The sequence below is a fragment of the Myotis brandtii genome, unplaced genomic scaffold, assembly GCF_000412655.1.
Source record: "Myotis brandtii unplaced genomic scaffold, ASM41265v1 scaffold358, whole genome shotgun sequence".
NCBI classification, from domain to species: Eukaryota; Metazoa; Chordata; class Mammalia; order Chiroptera; family Vespertilionidae; genus Myotis; species Myotis brandtii.
Window position 1 is genome coordinate 3,147,265 of NW_005363772.1, and position 17,249 is coordinate 3,164,513.

General features: G+C 38.6%; 1 protein-coding gene across 7 annotated transcripts in view; it reads right to left on the minus strand.

The window, feature by feature from the left end:
- The window catches only part of ITPR2 (inositol 1,4,5-trisphosphate receptor, type 2), a 401,602-nt gene that overhangs the window by 231,538 nt on the left and 152,815 nt on the right, over positions 1-17,249 (minus strand). For all 7 annotated transcript variants that reach the window (XM_014544263.1, XM_014544267.1, XM_014544268.1 and 4 more), the window contains 6 exons: positions 9,360-9,449; positions 9,120-9,245; positions 7,052-7,174; positions 6,210-6,410; positions 3,975-4,226; positions 776-901 (listed from right to left, as the gene is read on the minus strand). In XM_014544263.1, the coding sequence (XP_014399749.1) occupies positions 776-901; positions 3,975-4,226; positions 6,210-6,410; positions 7,052-7,174; positions 9,120-9,245; positions 9,360-9,449 (918 nt within the window). The remainder of the gene's footprint in view (positions 1-775; positions 902-3,974; positions 4,227-6,209; positions 6,411-7,051; positions 7,175-9,119; positions 9,246-9,359; positions 9,450-17,249) is intronic.

The window sequence follows — 17,249 nt, forward strand, 5'->3', positions numbered from 1 at the left end:
TTTTTTTTTTTTTTTTTCTGGGCCAGCTTTAGCTCTGAGGCCTCGCTGCTGAAAACATAGATACAATGTTGCGGTCCGAGCCCGGCTGAATGGAAGCCCTTTTCTGGGGTTTTGTTTAGCTTCTTATTTGCAACATAGTATATAGTTGCTTAGAGTTGCAACTGAGAGGCGGGCAAGTTAGGCTGGGAACGTTGGAGTCTGCAGCAAGCAAGCCTCCCTGCTCGCTTCAGTGCCTGGCTGCCGGCCGCCATCTTGGCTGACAGTTAATTTGCATATACTCACTGATTAGCCAATGAAAAGGGTAGCGGTCGTACACCAATTACCATGTTTCTCTTTTATTAGTGTAGATATCTCCTATATAATAAAGAGGGAATATGCTAATTGACCATCATGCCCTCACAAAATGGCAGTGCCCACAGCCACAAGATGGCAGCGCCCAGTCCCCTCAGCCCTGCTGGGGGCCTTGGGTCCTCCTGCACCTTCCACTGACTGAGGCTCAGGCAAGCAGGGTTGGCCAAGGCTTGCACTGCCGGCAGTGGCAGCAGCAGAGGTGTGATGGGGATGTCACCTTTCCCTGATCGCCAGGTTGCCTCCTGCCCCTGAGGGCCCTGGACTGTGAGGCGGGCAGGCTGGGCTGAGGGAACCCCCTCCAGTGCATGAATTTTTCATGCACGGGCCTCGTGTGTGTGTGTGTGTGTGTGTGTGTGTGTGTGTGTGTGTGTGTGTATAGACAACTGAACATGAAGTATTGTTTAATGATCAAAGTATGACTTACCCTTGCCATATCCACCAAGAAGTTCTCAAATAATTTCCAAATGTGGTTACTTGTGTAAATCTCTTTCATTTCCACTTCAGTGTCAACGTAACAGTGATTAACGAAATTCACATAAGCAACTTTAACCTGTGCAAGTTTCAAATACAAAAGCACATGAGTTTTCTTCATTGTTCCTTTTCAAATATCAATTATGAAAAGTTAAATAAAATCTGTGTTAGTTCCCATAATACATTATGGTATGTTTTGTGTCTACCCAGAAAGCAATCCCAACTCCCTTCTTTTACTAAAACACTCCATCCCCTAAGCTAGGGTAAACATGTGACCTTGTATTCCATTCTCCTGGGCCCAGACGTCTTAAACCAAGTCTATCTATTTGAGACACTAGGAGTCAAAACTGCTCCCTTTCCCTCTCCCCTCTTTTTCTCCTCCTTCTTCTCCCTTCCCTCCCCTGCTCTCTCTGACTCTGCCATATTCTTTCTCTCCCTCTCCCTCTCCCTCTCCCTCCCCCTTCCCCTGCCCTCTACTTCATTGCTAAAGTGGGACAAGGTTAAACTGAACTCCAAGAAGCCATCTTCTCCAGGCATGTGGAGGAAAATTATGCTCAGAAGAGAATAAGGCAAAACCACAAAGAAAAAGGGAACAAGAGATGGAGAGAATGCTGACATTGCCCAAACCTCTTGATCCATCTGAACAACTAACTATCCTTCAAATTCCCAAATAGAGATGTCAACAAAATTCCTGAATTTTTAAAAATTTAAACTAGTTGAAGTTAGGTATCTGTCACTTGTAACCAAGAGAGTTCTAATAAAATGCTTAAATGTATGGACTAAATAATACTTTATCATCATTCAAAAATATTGAAACTACTATTTCTGAGAAGAAACAGGTTCACAGTTTACAAACAAAAAAATTAATTGTATTATTTTAAGATATAGTAAAATTCCTTTCCAGATTTAGCGAAATTCCTCATAAAGGACTAGGATGAATCTCACCAACTTGTACCATTTTTAAAATGTGTAGGCAGTAGTTTTTTTGTTTTCCATTTTCTTCTTTTCTTTATTTTTATTGAAAATAGGAAGACTGTTACAAATCTCCCCAGAAAATGTATGTATGTATGTATGTATGTGTGTGTGTGTGTCTGTGTGTGTGTGTGTGTGTGTGTCTGTGTATATATATAGTTTATATATACACACACTAGAGGCCCAAATGCACAAAGTTCGTGCAAGGGGCTTGGCCCCCGCTGCCTTGGCTTCGTCCGGAAGGTAGTCTGGAAGGACGTCTGGTCTAATTTTGGCTTCGTCCGGAAGGTAGTCTGGAAAGACGTCTGGTCTAATTAGCATATTACACTTTTATTATTGTAGATGAAATCATGTAAACAACCTCAGGGGATTCCTGGAATCCAAGTTAGAACCATAAGTAACACAGAGTCAGCATTCATGTCCTCAAGTGCTTATTCCTACTTGACCAAGGTCCAAGATACACTTTCAGTGACAGGGTTCTTGTGCAAGGACTGACCACAGGGTAGGGAGACATCAGAGCCATTTGATGCATTATCATAATCACCTTGACAGCAGCTAATATGTACCCATTGTTCGCTGCATGTCAAACACCTTCAGCATTTTGTATATAATGTCTTACTTAATTCCGTCCTCCAACAACCCTATCAGATCTGTACTATAATTATTTCACTTTAAACTGTGGAAATCGAAGATTAGAAAGGTTAATAACGAGCCAGTCGAACTGCTACAAAGTAACGGGTCCAGGATTCTGATTCATTCTTTAAATCATTTGTCCATTCATTCAAAACATATTTATTAAGTGTAGGCTTAGGCTCAGCCAATATAGTGGTAAACAGAAACAGACCTCATTGTTTCTAGACCTCAGTTGTTTGTAGACCTAGACTTCATCAAGTTTATAATCTTGGGAGAGGGTATGAGGGCTACAGATATTTATTAGCTAATAAAATTCAAGTGTCAAACTTCAAATGATAGAATCTACTCCAGGAGGCCAGGGAAGTCTTCCTTGGAGAAGTCATGCTTGAATCAAGATCTGAAGGAGGGAGAGTGAAGAATGTGAGAGGTCAGAGTGTGTGGTCAGAGAGAGCTGTGTGTGGGTAGGAACCTGGGCAGGAGCAGGCCTCCGGTAAAGACAGAACCCACGGAGTTACTCACTACCATAGGCTTCCTTTCTTTGCATCTTATTTCAAACCAATCAGGGCATGAAGTACCTCTGGTTTGAGGTGCCAATAATTCCACAAAAATATATACTTTAAGTCTATCATTACTACAGAGGACGATTTGCAAGTAGGAAAGTTAACCTCACCTGATACCTCTGAAGTGACTATGCTTTAAAATGTTTGGATTTATATCACGTTCAGAGTAACACATTTATGAACTTTGCAATAATACAGCACAGTAGAAAAAGAGGACATTACAATGTCCATTCCTGGAAGCCTCATTAATCCTGCTGGCAGACAACCAGTTTCTAATGAGTTTTGTTCCCTATCACCAGAGCCAAGCTAGGACAGAGGGTAAAAGATGATGTGTGAATAAAGCAAATATGCGTGTCCATATTTCCAAGAACGCATCTGTTCTATAAAGCCAGGTAACCCTTCGGAGTCCAACAGATGAGCCTACAGCCCCATCCAAGCCTCTCCTACCAATGACTGCGAATTATTTATGAAGGGTCTTCTTCATTCTCAAGAATATACTAGAAGCTACAAGTAAATCTCTCATTCTGTTCACAGGGTCATATTTAGAATTCAGAGACTCCTACAGTAGCTTCCAATGGCTATACTTTAAAAAGGTTTATCACCTTTCATAGCTTTTATAGAACTAAAGAAGGGTCCAGCCGACATGGCTAAGTGGTTGAGCGTCGACCTATGAACCAGGAGGTCACGGTTTGATTCCCGGGCAGAGCACATGCCCAGGTTGGGGGCTCAATCCCCAGTGTTCTCATCGTTGATGTTTCTATCTCTCTCTCCCTCTCCCTTACTCTCTGAAATCAATGAAAATATATTTTTTTAAAAAGAACTAAACAAGGAAACATGTTAATGCTCTTTTAAATTTTCACAATCATATAACTAAGCACAATTCCTTGACTAAATATATTATCTCATTATAAGTAGTGGCAAAGGGACTTCTGGCACTTACTTTAAATTAGTAAAATTCTATAGCTGCTAAGCTTTTGCCAGGCTTACCTCGGGGATGCAGTCATCGTGGGTCACCACCCTCACTATGTCGTCCAGGGGCAGAAGGGAATTGCACTTGATTTCCGTGTAGACGTTTTTCCCCTCTGTACAAGCTGCCAGCAACTCCACCAGGGTGATGTGGTAGGCCAAGGGGCCACTCTCATCCCCTCGGTCTCTCTCTGAACACATCATATGGAGAAGGATGGGAAATGATGCTCTATCATTGTAAAATATCAGCACATCTTCACCCCCATTTATCAACTGAAATGATAACAAGAGAGTCTACATAGCAGACCAAATATTCATCCTTGCAATTACTGCCAAAGGCTTGTTCTAATTGGAAACGTATATCTCTTTGCAAAAACCGAGTTAACATTGCAAAAGCAGAACTATACCAAGGCAGGATGGCGAAAGGATTCTAGTCAGGTGCTCAGAGATCAATCATGAACTCTACCAAAACCAGCAGGGGGGATATGGGAACGGTGGATGGGGTAAGAATTAAGTGACACAATGATGGTAAATTGTTCATCAGTGAGTTACCCACTGAAATAAAACATGCAAAATGTTCAAATAAAGTTACTTCCCTCTACTGCAATGAAAGACTCCAATGTCAAAGCACAGGAAATCTCATAAGTGTAAATGTAATAAAGCAGAATAAAATATTCCCGTCTCCTTTAATAGTGACAGCATGGAAAAGCCAGCACATTGAGCCAAATGCAACTCTATAATAATCTGGAAATTCCAGTGTCATGAGCATCAGTAAAGAATAAATGTAAAAGCAGAATTAGGAAAAATAAAGAGAAAAAGGAGGGGGGGGACGAATAAACTCTTAGGATATAAATTTTCCTTCCTCTTTTGTTTATATAATTTTAGTGGAGAATTCTAGTAGGTAGTTTTTTATTGCTCAAAATCCATAATATGTTACTGTCTATATAAGTAGCAAATGTCTAACCCCAATGTGAGATATTTTGGTAGGTAACACACCTTATATAATTTTTTGTTTTATTTAAATTAATAACATTTAAATTGATAAGAATTAGCTTTGAAATTTTGTTGAAAGAGAATGTATATGTGTCAAAAATATGTATTTAAACACAATATAACATTACAAACACTTCTTTATACCTAGGAACATTTCATCTTCTAAGTGTCATAAAACTGGCTTAACTATTTGCTGCTTTCCTATTTTAATTATTTCCTTGATAATCATAATACAAAATCATATTAGTTCCCACACACTTCTAGTCAATGAAGAATTAATATAAAGGTAAATGTAGATAAGAAAAATGGTAAATATCACAAGTTAAAATGTTCCTTAAAATGTTTAACAACAAAATTTACATTAAAAATTCAAAGCCTTGCCCTGGCCAGTGTGGCTCAGGTGGTTGGGCATTGTCTAGCACACCCAAAGGTTGCCAGTTCAATTCCCAGGCAGGGTCCACATCATACTGTATCAATATAGAAATCACCCTCAATGCAAAAGTTAAGGTACATAGTTGTGCAAATCCCCCCAAACAATATAATCTACTACATCACTTTTTGGTACCCATGGTTGAAAGATGTCTTAATCCATACAGGCCTTTAGAAAGCCATTAGGTCACAGGGCAATGATTGACCCAAATGGGCTCAAAGAACTCTCAGTTCTCTAACATACCCCTTGGTTCCTAGCGAGTCACTTATTCATTGCATAAATCTCACTCAATTTCAAACATCACAATGAAAATGGCCAAATAAAGTCAGTACTTCATTCATTTGGTCTCCTTACACATTTAACTTACTCTAATTAGCTAAGTTTTCACTTGTGATAAATCACTGATGAATAACTTCTATGAATTCAATTCCTTTCAAAGCCCTCTGCAAACAGTAGCAGAGAACACCCATTTGAGATTTCAGGAAGCGTGATAAAGGCACTGGAAAAGCAGAGTTTAACCCGTTTTCGTTATACATTGAAAACTTGAAACTATAAAATGTTGTCACTTTCATTCTAAATAATCTACAACATTTTGTAGGATTTTTACCTTTATTTAAAATACACATATTCATTAAGAAAAAGAAAAGCTCTTAGAAAATTATAAAATCAACTTATGCTACTTCACTAGAGGTAAGCAACACATATTCGTGCTTAAGTAGTCATGATTAAATTATTTTCCAGAATCTTTTTTTCCCTCGCTCTAAATTAACAGAAAACACTTATTTGATCATATTGTTTGAGTGAAGTGGGTAATGTGCAAACCGAGAACATACCTCTGTCATGATCATATCCTGGCATTTCTTCACATATTTACCATCTGCCTTTACAATCGTTTGTAAAAACCTCAGGTATTCCACGTGGCGGCCGTGTGTCTCGATGCAGTGCACAAAATGCTGCACGACTCTCTCGCTAATTTCATTGCACAGATGGTAATTGTTCATGAAGATGTGCCTCATGGTCTCTGCTTCAAGGAGCTAAAGAGAGAGGACCGTGCCCTTGTGATTCTGACAAGGTCAACTTTCTATTCTTTCTACAGTAAATAGATGAGCGCCTCTGCCTATGATCAGTTTTATAGTTTATGCAAAACTATAGTGAGTTTTCTGTGCAAGACTTTGACAAAATACAGCGAGATCACTCACCATGAAAAGAAATCTGAGCTCACAAACAAATTTAGTTGGAAAAATAAGCTGATTATCATACAGGTTAACATGTGGGCAACAGTATTCTTGAGAATAATTTAATGATTGGTTATTCAAAGTCAGCTCTTCCTTAGTATCAGCTGATCCACATTTTACAGGGCAGAGTGAACTCTACCTTTGAGTTGTTCATATGTATCTTACTCATGGCATTGTAGAGTTAGTTCTTTCTTTTCCCTAAAATTAAACTATATACATATAAATAAAATCTTCAGCTGCAGGTAAAACTTGTGTAATTTTTCAAGTTTCTTTAACTGTTTCCTTAATGGAAATAAAAGATATTCACTTTTAGGGCAAGAACCCCTCCCCTATTAGGAAAATAAAAATGAGGTGATGAATAAAATTCTATTCATCAATGCTGCTAAATTAAATTTGATGGACACTTTACTATAAATATTAGAAGTCACTAAAATACTTACACCAGGTGTTAGGAACAAATTCAGATGTTTATGAAGGAGAACTTGATTCTGTGGATTTCCCCGACAGAAATTCTGCAGGAACGTATGGGCTAGGTTCATTATTTCATTCATCTTTTCATCACTCTGTAAGTTAAAGAGTGGCCCATGAAACAGAGAAACAGATCAGAACAAAAATACTCTCAAGAAATATGTTCTTTCACACATGCCCTTCTTCTTTCTCTGCCACTGTTTCATACTCGACATCTTCTGTGCCTCTTTTGTTTCTTCACCTCTCCTGGTTATCCCCACAGAACACCTCTCCCCCATTTTCTAGATGTTTCTCGCTTCTTTATTTACCCTCCTATTATCAGTTGTCCTTCACTCTTTCAACCCCCTCTTTGTTTCACCTCCCTTTCTCCCCAACCTTCCTGCCTGCCACTGTGTTTTCCCATCATTGTGTATAGCTGTCTCTTTCTCCTGCCTCTGACTCACATCTCCTCTGCTCCCTCCCTCTCTCTCTGGGCTCCACATTCTCTCTGGTCCCCCCTTCTCTACTGCACCCTCCAATTCCTCGCATTGCTCTCCTTTCTTGGATTTTCCCTGTTTCCCAGTATTTCTATGTATTTGGATCTTCCTGGGGATTTTATTTTCTTTCTCCTCTTTCCCCACCTTCTATATCCCCCTCTTTCTCAACCTTCTCCCTTCCCACTGCTTGTCCCACACCTCTTCCTCCTCCTCCTGCCTCTTCTACTCCTCTGCTTCTGTTCCCCTGTCTTCCTGCCTTGTCCTAGCCTGTTTCTCCTCCATACTTACTTTTTTTTTTATTCCCCCACCTCTAAATTTCTCTCTCTATGCATTTGTGACCCTATCTTCATTCTCTCCTCTTCCCTCTCTCTGCTCCTACTTTTGCTATTAACTTTGTCTCTTATTTCCACCTCTTGCTTTTTCTCTTTGCTTTCTCCCCTACTTTTTCCCACTCTCTCGTTCATGAGTTGAAGCACGAAGAATGCAAGGTGAGCCTGGGACATTTTAATGTGCAGAATAGCAAAGAATGATGGGACATGTTAGAGAACAGAGACACTGGCTTACAGGGCTCACTCCCTTGGTTAATTCTGAAACAATCTGAGAATCCAAATAAATAATACTAGAAAACTAGGATAACCCATTGAGAAAAACAAGCATCTACAAGTCCATACTGGTAGAAATAAATAAATGAATAGATTGAAAGTGTGATTAAAAATGGAAATTTAGCCAAGCCGGTGTGGCTCCGTGGTAGAGTGCCAACCTATGAACCAGGGGGTCAAGATTCGACTCCAAGTAAGGACACATGCCTGGATTGCAGGCAGCTGGTCAGTGATTCTCTCTCATCACTGATGCTTCTCTCTCTCACTCCCTCTCCCTTCCTCTCTGAAATCAGTAAAAAAAAATATTTTAAAGGGGGGAATATTTACATAGTTTCAAAGAAACTCTCCACAAAATACTTATTCGTGATAAAGGAAAAATGCGTACTTCACAGTGGAGAATCCTGGCAGACGCAACTTCAACAACAAGGGGACAAACCAGAATTGTGTGCCGCCTGACAGAAAGGGGTGGGAAGAACTTTGGGTCACTTCCTTAAGATCCTGCCAAAGCTGCACAACTGAATCTAATCACAAGGAAATATCAGATGACCCAAAAAAAGGGACAGTCCTCCCAAAAGTTGGTCTGCCTTCAAAAATGTCAATGTCATGAAAGTCCCAGCATCAGGAGATTTAAATAGACAGGACAACCCAACAGCACCTGTTTCGCAAGTGGATCTTTCTGTCAAGTGGCCACTCGTAAAATGATGGGAGTAATGTGAATGGCTTGTGAGGATTAAGTGGCAGTTCAGTGTCAAACTCCTCCCTGATCTGGAAGGCTATCATCTGATTACGTAGAAGAGTGTCCTTGTTTGTAGGAAATACACACTGAAGGGCTTGAGGGTGATGGGGAATCAGATCGGAGTCATACTTTCAAATAGCTCAAGGGGAAAAGTTCACTGTAACCTTGCTATACGTTTAAAATAGTATCAAAATAAAAAATTAAAGAAAACAAGTAGCTAAGAACTAACCTTTTCATAGGGTATCTGCAGAAGATCCAGCACCACCGAATGAGCTCCCATGTTTTTCAGTAGCCGTTGATGCTGATTCCGACACTTTTTATTCTGTATGCAGAGTTTACTTAGCCGAATCAAAATCTTTTAAAAGAAGAGCAGTAAATATAACAAACCTAACATTTAATATAAAAGCTGCACAAAAATTCTTTACCATGCAAGCATTAACCCATAGAAAAATAGTTCACTTCTGCTAACCTCCTTCACAATCCGGTAGTTATTGCTCTTATTGCTGTCAATCTGAGGTATCCTTGTTCCATCTTGAACTGGACTCAAATTGTTTGATTCCTAAGATAAACACAAATACATATGTTTATGCCATATGTAGCATAGTGATAAATGTATTTATTTTGTAAAAAATTAATAAATACATTTTGCAATTATTTTGTAATGAATGTATTATTCAACTTAGACATTTCCTTTGTGTTTGTTTTTTTTTTTTTATCCAATACAAAGTTCCTTGGCTTGCATGAGTCATGCTAATTACCATTTCCCAATAACAATCAAATTATAAGATAAGTAAAAGAAAAGTTATTACATATAACATTATCAGTGTATTTCTTTATGCTAAATTTATCAGACAAATCATGACTTTATATTGCCTATAAGAGAAGGAATAGTAAAAGTTCAGGGCATAAAAGTATAATTATATCATCAGAGATGAACTTCAGGAGGAAAAAAGAGTAAAGGAGAATGTAATAATAGCTGAAAAACATTTCAGGAATGGGAAGAAAGAACACCTTAACCCACAAATTCCTTGGCAGGTTACCATGACATCCTTAAAGGCCAACCAAGCAAGTACAAAACCATGAAAATAAAGAAAGGAAAATAACATTTATATTAAAAATAATATTTTAAATCAATAAGTTAATAAAGCTTATTAAGCGGACCTGAAAAAGAAAAAATATTTCATTATAGCAACCATTATCTGTAGCATACAATAAAAAACAAATATATAGTGTACAGATTTTAAATATCAAGTATTGGAGTCACCATAAGAAAATAAAATGCCAGTTACAAACAACGTAATACATGAACATTTATTAATACCTAATCCCTGCCTGGTATTAGGTAAGGTGAATGGGTCAAAAAGAAATATAAGATATGGTCCTTCCCACAGGAAAATCAGTCTACCTAAGAAAACAGAGAAATATAAAAATAAGGATTTGAACTGAGCAGAATTCACTACTCAGAGAGAGAGGGGAAATAGCTATTGCTTTAGACAGCTTTATGAAGGAGGTCAAGTTGAAGCCAAGGTCCTGAAAGATGAAAACCAGTTAAGTATGCAAGATTTGTGGGAGACTGGGAGATACCTGTCAGGTGAAGAAGTCTCCTGAGCCAAAGGCATTGCAGAAAAACAGATATCACAGTGTGCAGAAAGTGGCAAGAATTGACAGTGGATGTTGCAAGAAAGAGTGCAATTAGGTAAAGTAGAGCCTGATTACTGCCCTGATTTACAATATGTACAAAATTGCACGTGGAAAAAATGTCAAGTTCAACTTGGGTAAAAAAAAACAAAACAGAACAAAACACACACCTATATTGATGGTGTTGGGCTCTCTCAGTTAAAGGCGGCGCCAATCTAAACTCAGGAAAAAGTAACAAAAATATATAAAGCCAATAGATATTATTATATTATTATTATTTCATTTGTACCAAGCTGTTGTTCCTACTCTGTTCCATAACAATTCACAAAGTTAATGCAAACCAAGAAAGAAAGAAAAAAACTTTCCTTGCAAGTCAAAGAATGTCGATGAAATATTGCAAGCAGAGTGCCTTGATCAACATTGAGCCTTTGCCACTTCTCGGTAAGTTTTGTAATCCTTTTTTGCTTCTCTCCAGGCAACTATTGTCAAAGATGGAGGTTCCCAGCCTGAACTCTATCTTAGCAAGAAACCTCTTAGGCCACTTTTACTGAGCATATGGAAATTGCCTACACTCATTTCCTCTTTCCATCTGAAAATTTCCAATATCACCCACAAGCCTGACTACCTTCCCTTCTGTGCCTCAGAGAGAAAGAACTCTTGATGCATGGATTTTTAAAATGCCATCTTCCCTGCCTCCTCTCCCTGCTTCCTTCCTATCTCTGTACACAGGCAGTTTTTACCCTCTACTGATTCTTTCTCATCTCTTTAAAAATATGGCCAAGTTGAGGCTACCCAAGCCCTTGCAGTGATCCTGCCCATTCTGGGAAGTAGTCTTGCATCTCCAATTACTGTTCCCACTAGATTTCTCCAAAGAATAATCTATAACAAATTGTGCTAAAGATGTTGTATGTGCCAATGACTTTCATTACCAAAACTTTCTCTTAGCACTTGATTTGGTGTTTCACTACCATTTTCTTTAAACTCCGCTCTTTTTGTTTTATTGTGACATGGTACTCTTTCAGGTTACCTACTACCTTTCTGACCACCTTGTCTCTTTCATTCAATAGAATCAGAACTGCAAAAAGTAAAGGACATGAACACTGAAAGCCTTCGAAACATCACTGTAGAATTCAGGGCTGTGTCATTTATCTATACAAATATATTCCAGTTCAACTCCACGCCAGGTAAATGAGAAAAACATGCAAGATATTGTCTGTAAGACAATAAACATTAAGTGAATCCTAAAACATCATAGAAAAAAATAAAAAACTATATATGTAAGTGAAGCCAGTGCAGAGGAGGGAAGGAGCCCAAGTGCTAATACAAATGGAAACTATTTAGATAGAGACTGGAGGTAAGAGAATGAGACAAATGGGGTTTCTATTTGATAGCAACAATAATTTATAGTGAGAAGTGCCAGAGACCAATTCCAGCATGTCATAATTTCAAGAGTTTCATCAAAGGGTTGATGAGACTTGGGGACTCAACATGTAGTCACCTGCATCTGGGAATGGCTTAAAGTCATTTCCCCAAACCTGAATAGGATACATTAAATTGATTGTGGCTGTCAGACAGCTAAAAGGCATCTTAATCTACATGTTATTGCCTCCTACTGGCCAAACACCTGTACAGCAGTAGGCTAATTCTTCCATTCTGACAATGCTTGTGTATACCCTTTGAAGTGTATATCTCTGCCTTGCCTCAGGACAAATTGTGTTAATAAAAAGCATGGGGTCCTGGGGATGGGAGAACATAAGACCTTAGACTTTAAGACCTTAGAACTTAGCTCCTTTAGCTAAGCTCCTCTGACCCCCAATGCCTTTCAAAATTATATCTTGTCTCCGGACTCTTTATTAGTCTCTGGATTCTTATTTAACATCTACGCACAGCCTTCTCCAGATTCCTGAACCCTTCTTGATGCTGGGATAAGAACCGCAGCAGAGAAGTGGAAATTGCAAAATCTAAAAATATAATTAAATTTCCCTTTCTGATCATAAAAGTGAAAGCTGAATTTTATTTTTTTAATGTTTTTATTGACTTCAGAGAAAAAAAAGGGAGAGGGAGAGAGGACTAGAAACATCAATGATGAGAGAGAATCATTGATCGGCTGCCTCCTGCATGCCCCCTACTGGGGATCAAGCCCAAAACCTGGGCTTGTGCCTTAATTGCGAATCTAGCCAAACCATAAACGCCTTGGTTCATGAGTCATTGCTCAACCACTAAGATACACTGGCTGGGTGGAAGCTGACTTTTTAAAAGACCTTACTGCCCTGCTTAGGTGGCTTGGTTGATTGGAGCATAGTCCTGTACACCAAGAGGTTGCGGGTTCAATTCCTGGTCAGGACATATATCTAGGTTACTGGTTCGATTCCCAGGCAGGGTGTGTACAGGAAGCAACTGATAGATGTTTCTCTCTCACATTAATCTTTCTCTATCTCTCACCCTCCCCTCTCTCTCTCTTCTTTTCTAAAATCAATTTTTTAAAGATCATATTCATTTTTCTCTAGAAGAGAAGAAATATTAAAGAAAACCAAGTTTATACCACAAAGCAGGATTAAGATATTACCAAGTCCAAAGACTGACAAAGCTCCTAAGGTAGAAAAGAGAGCTTTATATATATGTCAACTTAAAATACAAACAAACAAACAAACAAAAAACACACAGTTAAAATAAAGGCAAACCTTTGGCAGATATATTCAAGTCTATTTTTCAAACAATGACCTGAAGAAAAAGCAACTGTCTTGTTTTAAGAAAAGTAATCTCACACAAAGCATACTACATTACAAAAAAGCTCTTTAGTTCAACCTAGGGGAGGATATAGACAATGCTAACCTCTGTAAGTATAAGAATTATGAAGAATAAATATTTTGATTAAAAATTGCCAGCAGTCTACAAAAGGAGTCAACACTGGAGAATTCAATAAACAGCCCCTTTTAATTTCAGAAAATAATTTAATGTAATTAAACTGAACACAAATATGGACCCAGAGAGCATCTGGATGATTCCAAAGCAGTGATTAGGGGAATTTAAGAAATATGTAAACTATATAACCATGGTTAGGTTTTGTTTTCTTATTTTGATGACCAAATGCTCCAAGTTGAAGGTGTTCCAAGAGTTTTCCTCCACAAAGAGGAGAAATTGGTTGTATTTTTATATCTTATACAACTTTCGTCCTAGGTCAGTGGCCAAATCTACAAAGCTCTGGCTTTATTCTAATGACAAAATACTATAGTAAGGTGGAAAATGTAGAGGTGTAATTTGATTCAAAGTCTTGAAGCTGAGTAGGCTCCAAAAAAGTGTGCAATACTAAGAACAGTGGCATGCTTATAGATATCCAAATTTTCCTTTTGACAACAGTGATGAAGAAAAATGACTGCACTCCAAAAGTCCTTATACTTTTATTGTAATTGCCTTCTATCATCTGGAAGAATTTAATTTTATTTCCTCTAATGCAGTATGGAAAACTACTTATTTAAGTGATTTTAGAGAGGCAACTAGATTTTTAACTGCATAGTATATACTGTAACATAAAGTAGTAGTAGATTCAGAAACAACACATCAAGAATACTCTAGAAGGATCTAGAATTTTCTAGAAGAGTCTGCAAACTGGAAAGGCAGCAGGATTCTAGGTAGAGACTCAAAGAGTGAATACCTAATCAAATATTGGATCTTATTACGGCTTCCATTTACAATTTATTTTGCATCAGACAAGGACACTCATATATCAAGAGTAAAACGAGAGTCAGTCCTGCAGCAGTCGTCTTGGAAACGGCTGCGCCCTCCCCCAGCTGTTTCCTGGAGGGCGAGGTTCAGGCAGGAACCTGCCCTTGGAGAGGAGCATGGAAGTGAAATGATTTGTAATGGATCTATTATTGAAGCTTACTTTGGAAATACTATATCTATAGATCGGTGGTTCTCGGCCTTGGCTGCACATTGGAGTCACCTGGGAATCTTTTTGGAGTCCTGATTTCTGGGCCTCATCCTCCGGAAATTCTGTTTCTTTGTTACTAATGTTGTGGCCCCACCCCATAACAGGGAAGCAATTTCCGGAGGATGAGGCCCAGGAATCGGGATTTTGGAAGGATTCCCAGGTGATTCTAATGTGCAGCCAAGGTTGAGAACCACTGCTATAGATAATATTAAAAATATATTTAAACATGCAATTCTTTGTCCAAAAAATGAGCATGTTCAAAAATTAAATAAATAAAATTAGGATATACTCGAAAAAAAAAAAAGAGTAAAACGATACAAGAAAATAATACTGTATGAACTATATAGTGAACTAAATATTGGCACCAATTAATGGAGCTCCATCTCCTTCATTTAAACAAGGGAAATCATGCTTTTAAGAAAGAACTTTCCAAATCCAACAATGTAGGACTGCCCAAACCTGCAGCGGGATGATTCAAATAGCTTAGTGCAGGGGTCCTCAAACTACGGCCCGCGGGCCACATGCAAATACAAATATTGTATTTGTTCCCGTTTTGTTTTTTTACTTCAAAATAAGATATGTGCAGTGCGCATAGGAATTTGTTCATAGTTTTTTTTTAAACTATAGTCCGGCCCTCCAACAGTCTGAGGGACAGTGAACTGGCCCCCTGTTTAAAAAGTTTGAGGACCCCTGGCTTAGTGCATGTCTTCTCCTTGTCCCCACCACACTGAAGTTAAAGGAGGACCCTCCTCGCAGGACTGCAAAGCATTTTGCTCACCATCTGAATCCTTGGCCTTCTCTTTCTGTAACCTCTATTCAACCGAATTCAGAGGCGTCATTTACCAATCACTCTCCTCCCAACTCCAGATGTCAAATATCTTCCCTTCCCCTGCCCACCTCCCTCCAAAACATAAAAAAAAATCTAATAATCAGTCTTTTGTATGTGATTGACCAAACAGATTATAATTTAATTGAAGCTCTTATAATAAATGTCACCTCCTTCAGATAACCTCGTTGTGGGATGATTAGGTATTTTTTCTCCTGCCATCTAAGAGTAACATCACATAACAGTCATTTAGGGAGATATCTAGAGTGTTGTAAAATCCCAAAAATTACCCTTAATCTACTTATCTGACCTTGCATGTGAAGCTAATTTGGATCATCCTGGGTCATGGGTGAGTTTCTGTTTCCCTGGTTGGCGTCTAAGGGTGCTTGAAGACTTGGCCTGAGATCTACAGTGCACAGAAGAGGCTGTGTCCACCATTCCTAGTAGATAATTTCCCTCCAGACATCACTCAACTCAGGCCCAAGTCCCTTCTCTTCCAGAGGGTAAATACATATTCCTAACCTTACCCCAAATCTGTTTTCCCTTCCCAACACAAATACAGTATTAGTATTTTTTTACTCATTTGATGTCATGTGAATGAGTATTTAATAAGGGTTAATCAGAGGTCCTAGAAAACACCCCTTTATCCTTGACTATCTGTATCTCTGATACATATGGTAACAAGAAAGAATGTGCTACTGGCGTGTATTGTTTGCTTAGAGAGATATTGGGAAAATAAAGACTAGACTAATGATAAGTATGTTCGATGTAAATTAATAGCTGTTTTCATAAGAATGTAATTATAACACAGACATCCATTATAAAACAGAAATATACAACACTTTTTATATAATACTTTTTACAATATTTGTATACTATAATATATAATACTCTTTAATATAATACTTGCCACTATTACATAAAATGCAGAAAGGACGGGCAACCCTTTAGTCAGCAGGGTGACTTAGAAGCACTGTACAGGAAATGAAAACAGTGATATAATAGAGCTCACAGAGACTATGTCTGGTACCTGATATGTGAGTGGAAGAAGCTTCGCTGGTCACATTCATATGATAGCCCACACCAACATCACTGTGAGAGGGGGTTAGATGCACAGAATGTGGGAAAAAGGAATCAGCACCTTCTTTTAGACTCACTCTTTAGCAAGAAAATATTGCAGAAATGTTTATGCTTCACCTAATGATATTTGTTCTGATTTGAATGAATCAACTTCCATAGTTTCCTTATAAGCCATTTTCTGAGGAAAAGAAACCATATAGGAACTTTAACCCTCACTAACAACTTATAATAAATTGAGAAAAAATAGCAAAGTGGAAAAAAAATACAAGTCGGATAGTTTATGCTAAAACAGCATTAATTTAATGTAAGCCAAAAGACAAGCGGGGAAAGATTCTTATAGTGGAAGTAATTCAAAGACCAAATTCATATAAAAATTCACATTACAACCAAATAGAATGAAGATGTGTAAAGTAACATCTGGCTCAAAATAAAAAATTAGTTTTCAGACCCATGTCTTGTGAAAGGCCTTATTAACTGATACTCATCTTTAGCAATTATCTAAGGTAGCCTTAGCTCAGGCATAAAGGACAGGAGTATCTAATCTAATAAAAGAGAAACATGCAAATTGACCGTAACTTCTCTACGCCCCAAGCCACGCCCACCAGCCAATCAGAGCAACTATATGCAAATTAACCCAACCAAGATGGCGGCCGGCAGCCATGGAGCTGGAGCAAGCAGGAGGCTTGGTTGCCCCGGCGATGGAGGAAGCCAAGCTTCCCGCCTGCCTGGACAGCTGCGGCCTCCGCTAAAGGCAACAAAGTTTCAATTATAGAAGATAAATAAATCCCAGATACCTGCTTCCAGCCAGCCTCCACTGGGGGCTTGGGTGGCTGGGGTCGTGGCCAGCCTGCAAATAGCCATCAGCCCCTCACCCAGGCTGGCCA